Source organism: Cheilinus undulatus, linkage group 4 (assembly GCF_018320785.1).
Source record: "Cheilinus undulatus linkage group 4, ASM1832078v1, whole genome shotgun sequence".
NCBI lineage: Eukaryota > Metazoa > Chordata > Actinopteri > Labriformes > Labridae > Cheilinus > Cheilinus undulatus.
This window is the reverse complement of record NC_054868.1, coordinates 9,334,841-9,354,573: the sequence shown is the minus strand read 5'-3', so window position 1 is coordinate 9,354,573 and position 19,733 is coordinate 9,334,841. Positions and strand designations below refer to the sequence as shown.

At 39.5% G+C, this 19,733-nt stretch overlaps 1 protein-coding gene across 4 annotated transcripts in view; it reads right to left on the bottom strand.

Moving 5' to 3' along the window:
* Window positions 1-19,733, bottom strand: part of LOC121508121 (ras and Rab interactor 2-like) — a 72,753-nt gene that overhangs the window by 27,008 nt on the left and 26,012 nt on the right. For 3 of the 4 annotated variants that reach the window (XM_041784666.1, XM_041784665.1, XM_041784668.1), the window contains 5 exons: window positions 13,503-13,597; window positions 11,037-11,235; window positions 10,823-10,937; window positions 7,257-7,329; window positions 5,973-6,064 (listed from right to left, as the gene is read on the bottom strand). In XM_041784666.1, coding sequence (XP_041640600.1) covers window positions 5,973-6,064; window positions 7,257-7,329; window positions 10,823-10,937; window positions 11,037-11,235; window positions 13,503-13,597 — 574 coding nt within the window. Of the gene's footprint in view, window positions 1-5,972; window positions 6,065-7,256; window positions 7,330-10,822; window positions 10,938-11,036; window positions 11,236-13,502; window positions 13,598-17,044; window positions 17,136-19,733 lie in introns of those variants that run through there. The other variant, XM_041784667.1, reaches the window with a different exon arrangement.

Here is a 19,733-nt window from a genome sequence, read left to right as displayed (position 1 = left end):
AATTTATCCTCAGGGTCCCCCTACGCTTTCTTTCTGCATTTCTCTCAGCCTGGTTGTAACTTTCCCGTCTTGAGTGTTCACCCCCGTGTCTCTCAGCTCTGATTCCCTCGGTGTCGATACACAACCAGCAAACACACAGAGAGGGAGTCGCCCATGCTAATGACAGAGTAGGAGGGCTCAAAACCCAACACACAGTTCAAGTTCCTCCTTCCTCTTGCTCTCTTTTCCTCTCTTTAAAGTCTTCTGCTGCACTCAGAGAGTGGTTTTAAACTGCTTTTCTGTTCTCTAATGAATCTTTTACTGTGAACAAACCTTATTCGTGTGATGTTCTGCCTCTTTTCTTTATTAACAAGTTTCCGGTGACAGTGGGGAACACATGCTTCCTTATGGATGTCATGTGTGCCTTTCAAATGAATCATCCCTTTGTTTTTAGCTATTCACCCCTAGACAATTCTCATGCAAACACACTCAGCTTTCAAAACAGCATGAAAAGAAAGAACCAATCTTAGCCTAAAACACATGGCTGAAACATTCATGTAGCCACACTGAAGAGGACACAAGCTACTTAAAAATATCTCTGCAGTGACAGCAGCAAAAGTCAAGCAGTGATAGTTCCTGCGGGCTAAAAATGGAAATGTTAACTCTGCCTTTCCTGGAGCAGCAAAGAAGCATGCCACAGCTGATGGAGCAGCTTCATATGTCCTTTATTACCTCAGTGTCTGGAGACTGAAATCTGATTATGGAATTCTCACTTGTCCATGTGAGCAATGACTATGGGACACAGCTGAGTCTGTCTGCAGGGCAAGGCAGCAACAGGCAGCCCACTCCAGATAACACATTTAAGCCCACTTTATCTTTTCCAAGATATTGTTTTTTATATCTGCAATGAGTGAAAAGAAAAGAATGAGTCTCTGATGAGATCAAATCTTGCTTGCCATGAATACAAGCCAACAGTGTAAACAAAAATAAGGGGGAATAAAACAGGAATACACCTCTAATTTCGTCAATGCTAGAGCCCGTCTATGAGAATATTTATTCAACTTAACCTTGGGTCATGCTTGTTTTGATCATGTTTACTGTGATATGCGCCGCTTATTCTCCTCCCCTGCGCTGTGTGGGTGTGTATCTGGGAGAAAGTGTCTGAAGGTGTGTGTCTGTAAATCATACACACATGAAGGTGTTGCTCCTGATTGGCAGATTCAAACAGTATTGCTGCTTTTGGATTGGCTCAAGATTGACACCTCTGCTTTTGAACCTCAGCCGCTACGGCCTGCCCCTACGGTGGCCCTGAGGGTCAACTGTGCAATCATTCCATTTAACACAGAAAACATTTCACTGATGTAATGAAAGGCAAAAATGTTGCAAAAATGTTCATAAAATGCTGCGAAGATACCCAAAATGTTTAAAGAAGCAAAAACCTTTTTAATAAAAGCAAAAATATTTTATGAAACAGAAAAAAATCTTAATCTAACACAGTCTATTACTCTAGGTGGTTTGTGTTACATTAAATGTTTTTGTGTTTCATGAAATAGTTTTTACCTTCATCTTATGCAATAGTATGTATTAGGGCTGACAGCGTCCATTTGATTGGTCACTTATTTGGTCAAAAAGCTTTTGTTGGACCAAGATCACCCTGGTCCGCGAGTCACTGACCCAATGAGTTCATGCTGATCCCAAACATGCTCAATAAGGTTAAGGTCAGGGTTCTGTTTGGACCAGTCAAGCTCCCCAATGAACTCATAAAACAATGGCTGTGTCCAAAATCACACCATATTCACTATATAGTGCACTATATAGTGAATACGCCATTTTGTAGTGGTGTCAAAATTCTGAGTGAGTACTGTTATTTACTATATAGTGCACCCATTTTATCCAACAATGCACTGTGAAAAGTAGTGAACGACTGATGGTCACTAGCCCAACAATATTTACCATCATGCATCGCAGCTGCTGCTCTCAAATATGACAGACGAACGAGAGGAGCACAGGAACACATTTAAAAACTTTTTAAAATGCTTCTCTGTTTGGTGGTTTTAACCAAAGTATATGTCAGAAAATGTTAAGGATTCAAAATGTTCAAAATTAGTAACTTTTTTCCACCTATAAGGGTTACAAGACATGAGACCATCATCTTAATATAAAAATAAGTTTTAATACACACAAAAATGTTTAGTATTTTCACATTTAAGACATGGAACTTTTTTATGTCTTACTATTTTTATTTCTTTGTGAAAATGTATTACATTCAGTATCAGTTTCATTGAAATTTTACTATTAATTTCAATCCTCAGCCGTTGTCATGGAAATCTACGAGCTGTTGTTGCTAAACAATTGAATTTTGAGACGGTGATGACGTCATTGCCTGTGGCTAGAGTAGTGTCCGAAATCATTTTTGTGTTTTGCAGTTGAGTCCACTATAAAGTTCACTTTACGCTGTTCACTATATAGTGGATAGGAAGTAGGGAATGAGTGAGTGGTTTCGGACACAGCCCATGTCTTTATAGGACTTGCTCTGTGTACTCAGGCATAGTCATGTTGGAATAGAAACAAGCTTTCCCCAAACTGTTGCCACAAACTTGGAAGCATTCATTCAAAATGTCTTGGTATGCTGAAGCATTAAGATTGGCCTTCACTGGAGTTAAGGGGCTTAGCCCAAACCCTGAAAAACAGCCCAATACCATTATCCCTCTTCCACCAAACTCCACAGTTGGCACAATGCAGTCAGGCAGGTAACGTTCTCCTGGAACTCTTCCGCAAAGGAAAAAGGAAATCAGAAAAAGGAAAAAGGAAACAGCAGAGCGTTAGTGAGTCCTTTGCACCATGTGCCTTAGCAGTTGACGAATCTGTGTTTTTAGCAGTCCTCCGTTCATGGCTGAGTTGCTGTTGTTCCTAAACGTGTCAACTTTCTAATAACACCACTTACAGCTGACTGTGGAATATCCAGCAGTGATGAAATTTATGAACCATCTTATTGCAAAGGTGGCATCCATCACAGTACTGACTTACTTTACCTGACTTTGTAGCTTCAACTTCCATGCCCTCTGGTAATAATCAGTCATTGAAATACTGCAGTAGTTGAGGGTTTGACTCTGTGTTTGTGCTTCACATGTGCACGCTCAGTTTCCACAACATGAAATATGGCAGCTTGCTTTTTATCTTTAAATAGCTTCACAGTGTAGAGGGGGAGTTTCCCTTAATGACCATATGGGCTGGCTAAGAAAAGCTGAAGCTGGCCCACACTTAAAAAGGCCTTTCAACCTCTCCCACTTCACATCAAATACAAAAACGGCCACGCAGAAAGCATTTCAGCGCAGGCTTACACCCACGTCCATTCACAGGAATTCCAACACTCAAATACAAAAGCAGTTTTTCATGTTTGTAGAAGTTATGACACAGTTTGCTGCTACGTTACGTTAGCACTAATGCTTGCGAGCCTTGTGTGTTTTCATACATATTTGAATGTGGTGTGATGGTATGTGTGTGTTTAGACAGCACTAAAGCTTTCCACTCACCACTCCCTTCCCTCCCCACACTAAGCTCTGAGTTATGTCGTCTACTTCTACTGTAGGACGCTGACTCACTGCAGTTTCACAGCAGCTGAGCCTTAAATAACTCCACAGAGATGAAGTGACTGAAGCTGCTGTGAAACCCTTCCAGCATTCAGGGTGAATTAAAAAAGAAATAAATAGAATTCTCTGCACACAAAAGGCTGGCTGTTTAAGTTAATGAGGTATTACAGTTGGTATTACACTTTCAGGGAGGAAACCTGGCTCCACTAGAGGTGAAAGTGGAATATTAATGTAAAATAGTGCTTTTATAACTCTGGAGCCCTATAGCTTGACACTTCTTTACTTTTTCCAATACATACCAAATGTACAAACTAGTTTCAGAATAATCTTAGGGCTGACAATGTTTTATTTTGAAAGAAAATAAGGAACTTCACACAGATGGAAGATTATGGCATGAAAAACATGGAAAAGGAACTTGCTATGGACTGAAAACGGAAATAAGGGAGCAGTAAAAAGGTAATGCTTGATAAGACAAGGTGTAGATGAATTTTGACTTGTCCACTGAGCTGTCTGTGAGTTTTCTAAAGGGAAATGAGACATTAAGGAGCAGAGGCAGACTTGCACTATGTGGACAAAAGTATTTGACCTGTTGATTATTGAATTGTATAATATATAAAATCAAGCACCTTGAATTCAGGTGTTTAATTAAAACCAATGCCACAAGTGTGTAACATCAAGTACCATGCCATGCAGTCTCCATTTGCAAACATTTTTCATACAGTATGGTTCATTCTAAAGAACTCAGTGACTTTAAGCATGTGCTGTGATGGATTCCACCTTTGTAATAGGAAGGTTTGTGAAGTTTCATTCCTGCTGGATATTCCACAGTCAACTGTTATTAGAAAATGGAGGCATTTAGGAACAACAGCAACTCAGCCACAAAGATGAAGACCATGTAAAATCACAGAGCGGGGTCAATGATTGCTAAGCTGCATGGTGAGTAAAAGTCGCCAGTGCTCAGCTGATTCCATAGCTGAAGAATTCTGAACTCCAACTGGAATTAATGTATCACAAAAACAGAGCTGGAACGGGCTTCCATGGCTGAGCAGTTGAATGCAAGCCTCACATCACCAAGTCCAATCCCAAGAATCAGATGGGGGATGTAAAGCACACCAACGCTGGACTGTGTAGGAGCTGAAATGTGTTCTGTGAGTTAAATGTGGCTCTCTGCATTGTGCCTATTATGAAGTTTGGTGGAGGAGGGATAAAAGCGTGGGGCTGTTTTTCAGGATTTGGGCTAGGCCCCTTATCTCCAGTGAAGGCCAATCTTAATGCTTCAGCATACCAAGACATTTTGAATGAATGCTTCCAAGTTTGTGGCAACAGTTAGGGGAAAGCTTGTTTCTATTCCAATCTGACTGTGCCCCAGCGCACAAACCAAGGCCTATACAGACACGGTTTGATAAGTTCAGTGTGGAAGAACTTGACTGACCTCAACCCCATCTAGCACCTTTAGGATGAACTTGAACAGAGATTGCAGGCAGGCCTTCTCGTCCATCATCATTTCCTGACCTCATAAATGCTCTATGGAATGAATGGGCACCAATTCCCAGAGAAATGCTCCAAAATCTTGTGGAAAGCCTTTCAAGATAAGTGGAGGATGTTATAGCTGCAAAAGGGCAGCCAACTCTGTATAAAAATACATGAATTTGAAAACAATGTCATGTAATGGTCAGGTGGCTGAATACTTTTGCCCACATAGTGTATTTTACTTCACTCTGGCTGCAGGGAGATGCTGCAGTGGCTTAACCAAAGTGTGCTGAAAGGGAAAATAAAGCTGGATAAATACAATTAAAAGGAATTAATGCCCTATTTTAGATCTTACTCAAATGGTGATTAATGCTAACAGCCCTCAATTATCATTAAAAAATACTAATAAAATGAACTTTCCAGGGTTGGGTTGGACTCTAAAAAATTTTTTGATGACACAGGGATGAAAATACTTCACCATCCTTTTTTTTTTTTTTTTTTTTTTTTTTTTTCAAACTAGTATGCTTGGGGTGCAGGTGGCCTAGAGGTTAAGGCGTGCCCCATGTATGCAGATGGCTCGGGTTTGAATCTGTCCTGAGGCCCTTTACTGCACGTCTCTCCCCTGGTCTCGTCCCTGTTTCTGACTCTATGCACTATCCTCATCTATCAAATAAAGGCACAAAAATGCCCAAAAAGAAATCTTGAAAAAAACTAGTATGCTTGAAAACAAAGTCTTACAGGAGAAAACAAAAATTAAAAAGACATCATTTTCTTAATTCCCCTAAAGACTGCTCAGCCCTTGAAGGAAAAATAGATACAGAATCTACAGTAGTGTGAGAACTAAAAACATTGTTGTTAACTACTTTTTTCCCCATGACTTGCCAAACCAGCAGTTCTGCCATTGTTAGAAACCAGAGAATACATGAGGGCTACCTGCTCCAAGCTGAGCCACCTCCTCCAGTTCTTTCTGAGTCTTTGCAGATGCAATGGCTTCTGGGAGTTTAAGTGTGAAAGGCAGGACATCCCTAAGTGAAAGATGGACACAATTAATATATGCAACAGAACTAGACATTCAGTACATGCACAGTTAAGTTGAGCTGCTTTTACACGTACTTTGGGACATTTAATAGACTTCCTCGTCCCACCATACAAGCACAGAGAGCAAAACGATTTACTGAGGGAAGTATATCTTACTCCACTGGGCTAGATACATTCTCTTACAGCTACTTACTACTGGAACTTACAGCAGTTGATTTTGCTTTAAAGTTTGCAAGCAGCTTGCCTATTCTATGCTGAGCAGCAAAAACATACATACATACATACAACAAACAGAGCTCAGGCCTAAGACAGTACAAAAGGTGTAACAAAACAATGAAACAGGACGAAACATGCATGTTTTAAAGAGTCATGGACAATTTGGCACAATGTTTTTCCCAGACACACATCCGTGACCCACTGAAAAGGGCTTCGTGACTCACTTTTGGGTCCCGACCCACCAGTTGAGAAACACTGATCTACATGAAGATGCTTCAAACAATGGGAAACACTGCAGAAATCAAATGATATCGCCAATGTTAGCTGAGTTATGTAATGAATAGAGTCAGAACTTTCCTGCTTCTTTTAAAGCTACATGTTCAGGCTTTCAAAGTGAGTTGTCCTTAGCTGGACAGCGATATTCTCAAAAAAATGATGAAGCTACAACTTTAGATGGCAACACAAATGGACACACTGGCATACGGAGAAGTGAAAACACATTTAATCATCATATTAAAAACTTGCTGACAGGTGCTTTGTTTCCATTACAAGCTCAACTACAGTTCATCTGTTGATGTGGAAATACAGTAAATAGTATTAAACATAGAATCTGGGATTTTAACTGCATTGATGTTCAGCTAAAAACATGAATGCATTTGTTGGGGTAGGAGGCCTGTCTGATGTGAGGATTTTTTTCCAGGTAGATCCACGGCTTTTATTGCACACAGTACAATTTCCTGTTTGTGTTTTTTTTTTCAACCCCTGCGTCCATCTGTGTCTCCAGAGCTGGCACGAGCTAAAACAAGAAGTGAGAGCGCTGGGCATGCTGAGCTGACTGCTGCTTACTCGACAAAATTATCAACATCCATGGAGTTTCCATCATCAGATCACCCTCTAATCATCACAGAGCAAAATAAAGAGAAGCTGTGGAAGTGGTAGAGAGAAAGAAAGTTAGTGGTTTACCTGCTAATACAGTAGAAAGCCACCAGGCGGAACAGGTCTGCAAAGCTGATCCCAGATCCTTCAAGAGAAAAGGCTGAAAGAAATGAAATACATTATTAAACTACAGTTCATGAAATAAATCTTAGATGCTTGGGAGCCAGATTGGCTCAGTTGGTAGGGCAGGAGCCCATGTACTGAGGCTATAGTCCTCAAAGCACTGGTTGCAGGATTGAGTCCCAGGTTCATTGCTGTATCTAACTGGAGCAGTCCTCAAAATCTATGTAATACTTTATGTTTATTTTGAGTATTTTTATATGGAGCAATTCTGTTCCACATCAAAATTGTTTGCATCCTTATGTGTGATTATATCCAAACAAAAAAGGGAGGAATTATATCTTATACAATCAAGAGATATATAAATACAGATAAAGATATTGGAAGGATACACATAATTATTATAAGGTGAAAGATGTTCACATTTATTTTAAATATCAGGTCTACGTGAGCAAAATGGTTTGTACTGAGGGTACTGAGGAAAAGTACTTATGTAGTAAGTTTATAAAATGCTATAACTTTCTATGATTTTTGTTCCTGTGATGACATGTATGTCCCATTTAAGGGTCTGAAGCAGTTAAAAGCTGATAATGTCAGAGGCCGTCCCATTTTGATGGTCAGCTCCTGAAAATTGCAGCTGACAAACCCAGAATTCTAGCCAGGTCCAACAGAGGATCCTCCATGGTTCTACATATCCAAAGATTCACAGGAGGACATTTTCCACCCCTTTTTTGTAAAATCTTTAATCACCATTTCAGTCTGACATTACAAATAGGAATTGGCAGATTGAGTGTGAACAAAAACCAAGAAGATGCTTTGAAAGACCCACAGGCACAGCCTGCTTCTTTTCATCAGACTTCAGAAAACCGAGAAATTGGTTTAAACACACTTTCAGCAGGATAAAATGTTATTTCCTGCTGTGCTGGGTTCACCCACACAATCTCTCCAGTGCATAGCCTGCACCCTGACACAACGGTGTGGGAGATGAAGAAGTAAAAACCCATCTGCAACCATGGCTGGCAGCATTTGGTTGGCTGTATATTTCCAATGACGGCACATACATCAGCAATCAAACTGTGTGAAGACTTGGTGCTAAGTGCTTTTATATTGTTGTGGTATTGAGGGGGTATGGAATAATTCATTTTAGGGTCCATGTGCATCATTGAGTCCCCCTCTTTCATCAAAAAAGACAGGAGTTTTGGGACAGAATACATGATAATACTAGTGAGGTTACAAGGACTCAAATCCCTTTTTGTCCCAGAATATTTGTATTAGGTGACGACTCAGTTTTAAAACATGTTAACATGTTCAAAGCTAGAGGTGTACATGAGAAAATGGAGTAAATATTTGACATTTGTGGGGGCTTATGATGATGGCCATATTCCATGAGATGAGGTGTCTTTTATGTTGTTTTTTTAATGTAATTACTACACTACAGACAAATATTAAGTGAACATTTTACACTTATTTCTTTTTAAACTGTATTTCATTGTGATAATCATGTTGATGCCTGGAAGAGCAATATGAGCCTGTCAGTATATTAACAGACTCTATTACAGGATTTACTTTCATAGGCTGCTTTTGCCCCAAGGATTAAATGACAAACACTAGAGCCTTTCTGATGGCTGCAGGCTGAAGCAGTCTAATACAACTCTCTCTATAAGTATTCATTCAGAGTTTAAACCATGGAAAACTATGACCCTGGAAGCCATTCCTGGATTAACCTTTAAAATGCACTGCAGGTGTTGTTTTAAAGCCGAGTCCAAACAGTTATGCACAAAGGTAAAGCAGCACTGGTAGGAGAAGAGGCCAATGTTGAGAGCAGCTGACCCACATTGAGACAAACCAGGCCAAAGGTGCCCCCCTCCTTCCCATGTGTGCCGGGAAAATCCACAGATGGTATGTCAACACACTTTGGTGCTGTCCCAGCTCTATGACTCAGCCACTGGGCTTCAACATGGGACCTTTTATTGTAGTAATAGAAGTTACTGTAAAACTCTAAATGTCTAGATTTTTTTTATCCTCATTCTAAATAAAAAGTTATATAAGCTATACTCACCTACACTCAGACCAACCTGCTGCATGCTACCTCGCCTATGTCCCTGTTCAGGCTGTGAGAACAAGCATCCTGACTCTACAGTTCATGATTGGTGGTGGACATGTTGATGAGACCCTAATCACCATTAACACTTTCATACTTTCAGAGCAAATAAACAGAAGGAATTGTGTGATATGTTATGATTGTTTGATTGATGTAACCTTGTTTTTATGTCTTGTTTAATGTCATATATGTGAAACTCATGCTGCTGTGGTGGCCAGGACTCCCTTGTAAAAGAGATATTTGTATCTCAATGGGAATATGCCTGGTTAAATAGAGGTTGAATAAAATAATAAAATAAATGTAACTGCAGCCTCATCTCATGCTTTATTGCTTTACAGCAGCGATTTCAAAAGATAGCTTTAACTACTTTAACCACACTGCTGGCCACACACTCTCATTTGTCATTGCGTCATGGTTTATCTTTAAACACAATGTGCGGAGCTAGACAGGAAATGATATCTTTAACTGTGTGACCCTCTAAGGTTTGACACGACATACTCAGAAGAAACTGAAAAAAAAACGAAAGATCACAAAGTGAGCTCTCAGGTCAGTTTAACTTCTGAGTAAATGACAAGTTACCTTAAAAAGTTATTTTAAAACAGTATAAAATGAAAATTTTGCACGACATGGTCGGCTCAGGGCTGGATTGTTTAGCAGTCTAACAAATTTTAGTAGCCGAAATGATTTATGGTTGTTCTTCTGTTTTTTTTAAACATTTAAGTGACATCATCAAGGGCTCTTCCTTTTTACTTTTATTTCTTCAATTTTTATGTTAGAAAAACTCAAGACCTAAAATTAAACATTGTGTGAATGAATGAATTAGGCCAGTGTTTCCCAACCATTTTTCCTTGGAGCCCTCCCTTTAAGTACCTAACAAAAGCAGGGACCCCCAGGACCCAAAAGAGAAGAAAAAGTGATACACTACCATGGATTTTAAACGTGTCACTGATAAAACCCTAGAAAAGGCCTATGCATGCTTTTCTCAGCAAAAGACCTTTGTATAAACTACTTTATAAATGCTGTATCATGGTTTTAGTCAATATTTGCACATTTATTTTTGGCAGCCTCAGAGCAGCCAAAGCCTTTGGTGCCCCCCTGTGGGGTCCCGGACCCCAGGTTGGGAACCAATGAATTAGGCCGCTTTACTCTCTTCTGACCTGGGTGCTCATGTCTCAAGACTAAAACAAAGCAGAGTTTGCCTCTAATTTTGTTGAATATGGTTAGTTTTGTCAGCACAGAATCAAGATTTAGTTAGTTTTCGTTTTTCTTGTAAAGTTTAGTTTTTCTTTAGTTTCACTTAACTAAAATCATTTTTACTTGTTTGTTTTATTTATTTAGTTAGTTTTGTTTAACTATATAACCTTGATACATATTACGCACTGGGGGGCTACAGCCTCAGAGACCTGAGGCTTAGCTTAAACATGACACTTACTGTACTGGCTTTCTCTGACAGAGAAATGGCTGATGGGAGATCCTGACTGATCCTCTTTTATGCGCACAGACAGCACTTTTCTCTGCAGAGGGGCTGACCTCCTGACCAGGAACACCTACAACACAGAAATCACGCAATGTAACGCACTAAAGTAAAAGTGACTCAGTTTAAGGTAGATTACCCAGGTGGGTAACTCCCACCCCCACCCGCTCACCCCTGGAGGCTGGTTGTGAAGTATGCGATCAGCCTCCTCCTCACTGACTGCCAGCAGAAGCCAAACTTGATGGGTCTGAGTCAGCCGATCCAACACGCTCATCCTCCTCCGTAAGGAGTCGTACCCAGAATCCCTTTCACCCCCAACACCATCAAAAGGTGGGGACTGCAGGTAAGCGCCACTCAATTCACTCTCCATCCTGAGAGACAGAGAGACAAAGAGTTAAACGCTTCTGCCATCTGCTGGTGTGGATGAGTACCGACATATTGGAAGAGACAACCAGAATGTAGAACAATGCAGAACAATATGACAGAGTGTTGTCTCAGTAAAAGAAAATTTAAACTTATGAAACTGATAACAAACAAACACTACTGAAACCTGTTTTGATACATGGATACAAATTATTTGATAATCCCTTGTTGTCAAAGAAAAATGACTGCTCACTGTCTTAAAACTAAACATTTGCCAACATATTGAAATCAGAGATGCTGATTTTGTAAAAATCAGGGCCAATGCTTGTTTCATTACTTCTTCTGGTGTAAGACTTCTACTATGCCAACATTTCCTCTCATGTTTGACCAGAAAAACAGGTCAGAGTCTGACTGAAAGGTCACTTCTTCTGCCCACTAATAAATCTTTTCCCCAGATCAGTTATTTGGTGTGCTAATTGCAAACATTTAATTTATCTGACACAAAAAAGCTACTGAACATGAGTTCCTGCCAAAACTATTTGCCAATGGCTGGTGTTTGTCAAAAGGGCTGATACCGGCCAAAAGGATGTGAAACAGATGCATCTGTGCATCCCTTATTATATGAATTGGATTGTTTATTAAAAGCTTCACTACTTCTATCATACTGATCATTATAATAATTGAGATTGTGGCATTTCAGAACATGATAATAAAAAGTATAATGGTACCAAAAATACTGAGGAAGATGTGTTGTTTGCTTTTGCAAAACAGCAATTATTTTGCTTGATACTGAAATCAGAATTACTGCAAAATCAGATCTATAAGGTGCACTTTTAATACCAATTTTTCACCTAGAAATGAAGGATGGCTGCATCCTAAATCAACAAGACCAGAATGCCAGTACAAGGTGCTGAGATACAAGTCATCTTTAGCGTTAAATGCATGCAGCTGTCACTGCTGCACACCACACAAGTCCTGAGCAATTAAAAACTTACCACATTCGATGTGGATTGCTAGCAGCTGCAAGTAGGACTGAGTGGTAATTTGGTAAAACCGTATCCCCGGTTAGCCACGGCATTTCTTTAATTACAGCCATGACAACAGTGCTGTTTAATGCATGCGTGGTTGTAATGAATTCCTGAAAGGGATACTTCAACAATTTTGGCAAATTCGCCCATTGCCATAATCCCTATAGTCTTACTAATAGGTTCGTTACCTTTAGTTGTTGGTGCAAGCTATTTTTAGATCTGCGGGGCTGAGATGCCAGCTGCTCTGCCAATGCTACAGAGACATATGGTATTTCTGGCTTTCCCTCATCAAACTCATCAAATACACAACCCAACAACTCCAAAACGCTCTTGTGGACAAGTTGTGACCTGCACATTCACCACACTATGAAATAACCATGGAACATTATGAGATGGAGCTGTTTTAGAGCCTGGCATGCCAGGTTATTATAATCCTGCATATAAAGAAAGCAGGGAGTAAACTAGTAAGTAAATAAACTTTGTGGAGTGCTGGTTTGACTGAACGCAGACCTCAGGCTGAGAGGTCAACTACCACAATTTAACTAGTTGATGTGCAAACTCTGAACATCAAAAACAAAAGATGTTGCAATCATGAGACAGCTGCTCAGAAACTGTATGTCATGGACTTTACTAAATGAAACAGAGGAAAGTTTAAACATTTTATCCCTTTGGAAGATCCCAAAAAACATACCGCTGCTTACATACCAGGATGACTTACAATCCAGATTTCAGAGTTTTAAACTTGATTACTCGTAGATTTTTACAACATGAGTTTTAAATGACCTTATTATCTAGCTTGAGGGGTGGCCATAATTGTGAAACAAATTCTGAAAGTTTTTTTTGCATTATTTTAGGTCTAACTCACTTAAACCAAAGTAGTTCATGTGGCCTTGGTTGTTTGAATTTTGTGAACCAATGGCCTTTCTGTCATCAAGTTTTGCTCTCTCCTTTAACCATAGTGTGTGCTGTGACTCTCTGCTCCTCACTAAAAGCAAGAGCTGTTTGGTAGGAGGGGCACGTGCTGCACTGTAAAACCACACATGGCAAAAACCTTTGGACAAAACAAATGCATCATGCAATAGTTTGATCTTCAGTGTCCTGATTCTATGATAATGGGAGGTTTAAATCACAATAAAAATGCCAAATCACTACTGATCAATTCTGTATTTCAATGTAATTCCTGGAACCTAAAAAGGACTAGTCAGGTTGTTGAGGTTTTTTAGAAAATTTGAGGAAAACAGTCTTACCCCTGTAGGTCCACGGCCTCCTTATCAGCTGTTGGAGAGATCTGGACCATTTCCTTCTTCAGCTCCCCGATCTCCAACGCAAAAGTGTCAATCAGCTGGAGGGAGACAGAGAGAGAGGTTTTGACTGATGAGGGAACCACAAAGGAGAAGAGGAGGAGGCAAAGTGTAAACAAAACCAATAGTAATCCTTAAACATTAGTAAGGAAGCATGAAACTGAGACGAGGGGTTTGCCCAGTTCACGTCAAAACAAAAAGCAGGGAAGCTGTTAGTCATTTTTCCTGTGGACCTTATTTCCTACACACAGGAAACGTGGAAACAAAGCATTTAAAAAAAAAATCACATTAAAATCCAGAGTGTGCCTGAAGACTTCCGTGAGACAAACAGCAACACACAGAGCTTTCCCAGTGTTCTCTAACTGAAAATGTCATTTCTACAGCTGTGGGTAAACATCTGTGCAGGGGGCTTGAAAGACTTTATCTCCCACATCAGAGATGAGGGGGTTTGTACATAGAGTCTTTGTTACTGATAGGAGACTTGCTTAAGACCCTTCTTTAAGAAATGCAAGGGATCAGGGATCAAGAACCTAAATGTAGAGACAGGTGACAAGAAAAGGTGAATGAAAAATCTTTTATCTATATCTATCTTCACACAATGGAGCACAGTCTGACAAATCCATGAGGACTCAGAAAAAAAAGAGCGTTCTGTGTTTCTACCGCTGTCAAAGGGAGTCCCACAAGGTTCAATACTGGGTCCTGTTTTATTTACATTATATATCAGCTATTACAAATTGTAACATCCATCTTTATGCAGACAACACAGTTTTATATAGCTTCAGTAACAGAGAACATTCAACCTCCAGCAAGTCCCTGCAACGTGCTCTGTTTAATTTGAACCTGGTCCTCAACCCTAACAAATCCAAAAATATGTCATACAGAACCAGAGACCTTGCTGTCAACCTACATAACTTTCACATCACCACTTTGACAGGAAAAGAGTTTCTGAGTACAGATATGTTTGTATCTGGCTTGAACAAAAACTCATATTCCACAGTGATACACTCGCCAACAAGCTGCATAAAAAAATCAAATTCCTTCACAGAAACTATTCTCATTTCCTGATGCTCAACGGAAAATGCATAATTGAAGCTGTCTTTTTATCCACCCAAGACTGTGCTGACATTATTCACAGGAATGCCTTGGCCCTATTATTACTAGTGACAGTTACTCTACTACATTTTATATGAAAAGGTGTGCTGGGCACTGCTAGCTGTAATATGAGACAGGCACTGACCTTAATGTATTCAAAAAGATCTGATTGGCAAAATGCCAATAAATATCACATCTTTGTTAAATCAGTCCAGCACTTCATTTGGAAAAACTGCTTTAGCTTTTCTGCTGTGTTCACATGGAGCACTTTACAACGAACATTCAAACTTCACACACATTTTAAGACTAAAGAGTTAAAGGTTGTTTAGAAAATTGAAAAAATCAAAAACAGCTATTTCAGCACTAATTTTCTGAGTTTATTGATCACATATTTAGTTTTAAGTAAACAGTTCTCAATCACTTGCAGTATTTTTTGTCATAGTACTAAAATTATTTGACAGCCATCCTTTAATCTGCAGTTTTCCCAGAATGCCTTTGGGCATTAAACACTGTTGAACCATGAGTGTTACTGACTCAGTTGCAGAAGTCCTGACTGTGGGGTCCGTCCTTAACAGGACAGGATGAATAACTAAACTATGTGGAAGATTTTTTTCAAAAATTAATTCCTTATTTATAGAACATTCCTTATTTATAGAACATATTTTTCAGCTTGAGTAAACAGGACCCAATCGTTTGAAGTATTTTTTGTACATGTACTCAAATTATTTGTCAATCATTCCTTAATCTCCAGAGTTTTCCCAGAATGCCTTTGGGCATTTGACACTTTTGCACCATGATTGACTTAGTTAGAGAAGCCCTAACCTCTCAAAGCAGATGGATACTCCCGTTTCTCACTGGTGAATCTATCTTGCAAAGCTTCCTTCTGAACTGTTTGGACCCGCAATTGGAGAGAGATTAGCGAGATGCGGCAAAAGCATCAGTTTTATCAGAACTTGATGACATTTCTTTTTTAAAATAACAAAGAAAAGCATTGAGTTCTTTTCAAAAACGACAAAAGTGATGTACTGACATGTCTACAGTCGCCATGGTTCACGTTATGCCGCTCTTTATGGAATTTACAACTCGGCAGGGGCTACGACGTCACATGTTGCTCTGATTGGCCCGTAAAGATGAGACAGAACGTTCATCCAGTCACTCTCTGAGTTTCTCTTCAAAGGCTCTGCCCTTTCCCAAACGCTGTCTATGGGAGTTTCTCCAGATGAATGTGTGAAACAAATCCACCAGGTTAGAGAAGTCTCACGTGGGGGGAGGAACCACAGTACACAATGGGTGGTACACGGATAGAAGGGGAATTTCTGGTACAGTGTGCATCATTTGGTAATTGACACTTGTAATCACTAAAGTTTGCGTACATTGTTTGGCATAAATGTTCAAGATTAAAGTGATAAAAACATGGGAAGATGTTTTATAAAGGTACCTTAACATGTTTTGAGTAGGATTGAACAAGATTTTTAAATGTAGGGAAGTTTTCATAATGTAGTTTAAAGTTAGCTCTAGGGATTGCAATGTAAATTATATAGTTTAGCTGGAGTCTCCTCTAAAGTGTGTTTTCCCAACTTAAAATCTTTTGAGAAATATTGTATGTTTATCTTGTAAACATACAACTTGTAACAATGATTTTTAAATTATTCTTCCTTTGTGTGTGAGTTCTTTTAACTGTGTTGTGACTGTTGTCTTGTACTTCGTAAGAGCATAATGTGCAGTTTATCTTGCTTTTGTGCTCTCAACCTGTGAGAGCTCAATGAGGGCTGCTCTCAATGATTGCTTAAGATTTAAATAAAGGTTAAATGAAAATGAATGAATGAATCTGGTCTTGGCAATATGGAGTACATACAGTATAATATTGTAGACAAGCTTTTATGGCATGTACTGCAAAAACATCAATTCAAGCAAAGGAATTAGTTTAATTTCTAGTCAAACTACTCTTACAGAAGACCCAGCATAGCAGCAGCATAAGAAGTTCCACACATAATAAAAAACAGACTGTTATACAAAAGACTGCCTCAATTAACAAATCAGCAGCATCCAGGAGTGAAACATAATGAGCAAAAAGATTAAAAGCTATTTTACCAAAGACAGTGTGAGTTCCAGGAGTTTCACATATGATGAATCTATGACGGTTACAGCCACCGACAGTTTTTAGAGCCAGTAGAGAAGACAAATGAGAAGGCGGTTCACCATCTTACAGAAAATAATATACCAGAGATTCCTTCCTTCTGCTGTAAAAGCAAGATCAACCAACTGTCTCATATAAGATATACAATGATGTTTGCAAAAACCCAGACCAGACACAGACTGTGCGGTTACACGGTTCAATGACTACAACATTTTGAATGAGGAAGATGCAGCATATAAAGAATATCTGAAATAGTTACCCAGAGAAACGTTGTCCGAAGAAGATTCTTCCTGTAAAGAAAACATTTCGATAGAAGAAACCCCATTTCACCCTGTTAGAAGACATTTACTTTCTTTTCTTACAAAACAAATCCAAAGGCCCCTCTTCTTTCCATTTAAAAAGGAAGTAGACGTAAAACTAAACTTTTTGCTGAGTTAACATTTACTAGTTCCTGTTTGAAACACTCACTGGATCACTACGTAATTTTTAGACTACAGTAGACTTAATGATTTTTGTGACATATTCTCTCCATAGTTTCAAGTTTAATTTTCCTTTGATATTGAAAAGAAAAATAAATAGTTGTTGACAATGTACATGATAGGTAATGATATTGTCTGTTATGTGTGTCAGCGTATTCAGACTCTCTTCAATTTTTGCAATTTTGTCATATTGCAGCCTGATGTGACAGTTTAAAACATTCATTTTTATTCTCATTTATGTACACTCAGGACTCCATCAGCTCAGGTTCCTCTCATTTCTCTTGATCATTGCAGAGAGGTTTCTATACCTTCACTGGAGTCCACATTAGGTAAATTAAACTGATTAGACATGATTTGGAAAGGCACACACCTCTCTATAGATGGCCTCACAGCTGACAATGCATATCAGAGCAAACACCAAGCCACGAGGTCAAAGGAACTACCTGCAGAGCTCAGAAACAGGATCAATGGAAGGCACATATCTGGGGAGGACTACAAAAAGGCTCCCAAGAGCACAGCGGCCTCCATAGTTCTCAAATGGAAGAGGTCTAGCACGATCAGGACTCTTCCAAGAGCTGGCCACCCAACCAAACTGAGCAAGGGGAGAAGAGAGGTGGCCAAGAACCTGACGGTCATTCTGAGCTCCAGAGATCCTGTGTGGAGACGGGACAAAGTTCCAGAAGGACAACTATCACTGCATCCCTCCACAGATCTGGGCTTTATGGCAGAGCAGGTAGATAGAAGCCTCTCCTTAGTGTGAAATGAATAAGAGCCCACTTGCTCACAAATCTCTGTTTAAAAGAGTGCACCCCATGGAACATCTTTGCCTCTCATCACTCCTTAAAGACAACCCTTCAAATTGAAGAATTTTTGTCTAAATTAAAGAAAAATGATTCTACATAAGAAGCTGAATTTATCCTAAAATCAGCGGTTACATGCAATTAATCCACCATAAAAGATCAACTTAATATAAGGATGTAAACAGCTCCGCTTCATAAAAAGAAAATCTAATAACTTTCATGTTGTTTTGCTTGTTTCTATCCCTCCAGAGCCTCCTCAGACATATTGAGCCAATTTTCAAATCTGGATGCTGTAAACCAACAAACTGGGTCAAATAGTGCAAGTAAGATGGCTTTTTTTAGGCCTTTTTTTATGACGCATCTGCAGGCCACTGAGCCTGATTTCTTCAACACAGAAATTTGATCTAATTCAAAAAATGCGCTTGCCATCAAAATATGAAAGTGCAATTTTGTAACTCCACCCATGCAGTGTAAACAAGAAGAATACCACAGATATATCGTCTTTAATAAGACTCTCTGCTGACATCATAAATTTTAACCAGTAGAGGGCGCTCTGTTCCAATCTTTCCTATGGCAGCTGGGCTTGAGTCCAGACCGCAGACACCACAGGCCTCTCTAATTCCCCCCTCACAGGACCGAGTGGAGCCAGCTCTGCTAGAGCCTCATACTCCCCTGGGTTTTGTGTCAGGTCTAAACTTTAGCTTACAACATGAGTCCAAGAGTTTGAGGCAGTGTTTCTGGAGCAATCTAAACTGTTGGTTAACACAGACCGAGGACTCTCTGTTTGGACCCTTATGTAGACAGAGAGAGCTGTTTGTGTGTGGACAGATGAGGAGAGCTGGAGAGAGAGCAGCTCTCACTCAGTAATGTGTCATTAAAACTGCCAAAGCAGTGAGAAGTGTAAAAGCAGACACTGCTCACAGCCAAAGTCTTCATTTCAACTCCAGAATCAGTTCAGTGGTTTTAACCCACAAAAAAACAAACAAAAAAAAAAACAGCTGAGAAGATGATGACCATTGTGTTTTGGTTTATACATAGCTTATTTGATTTTATTTCAGTACAATTTTACACAGTGCTCAGTGTGTCAGACTTAAGCATGCTGACTTCTATCAGCCATGCTGGCCAACAGAACAATCCTGTCTAATTACCGTTAGCATAATAAAATAATTTAGATGGGCCACCGTAAGGGCTGCTTGGTTGTGATAAAAATCTTAGTCAAGGGCACCAGTTTAACTCTTGAGTACAGCAGGTGCCCATCTACAGAGGCTGCAGTCCTCAACGCACTCTTCACAGCATTAAATCCCAGTCTCAGGGCTGTTTGGAGCATGTCTTCTCCCCTGCTCTCCCCCCCCCCATATTTCCTATCTCTTTTCAGCTGTCCTGTCTCAATAAAAGCCCCTAAAATCTCTACAGATTCATAATCATGAATTTTTTTTTTTACTGATATTGGGATATATATTACTTTGTGCACTATTTCAAATTAGGGCTGGGCATTTAATCACAAATTAGATTAAATCACAATATTGACCTCTGCAATTTTCAGATTGCAGAAGGTGGAATATTTCTTTAACCTGAAATTTGTGTCGAAATACCAATTTAACACATTTTTTTTGCAGCAAAGATGTTATGCATTACATGTCATGCAATCATTCAAGTGCCATTTTCTAAA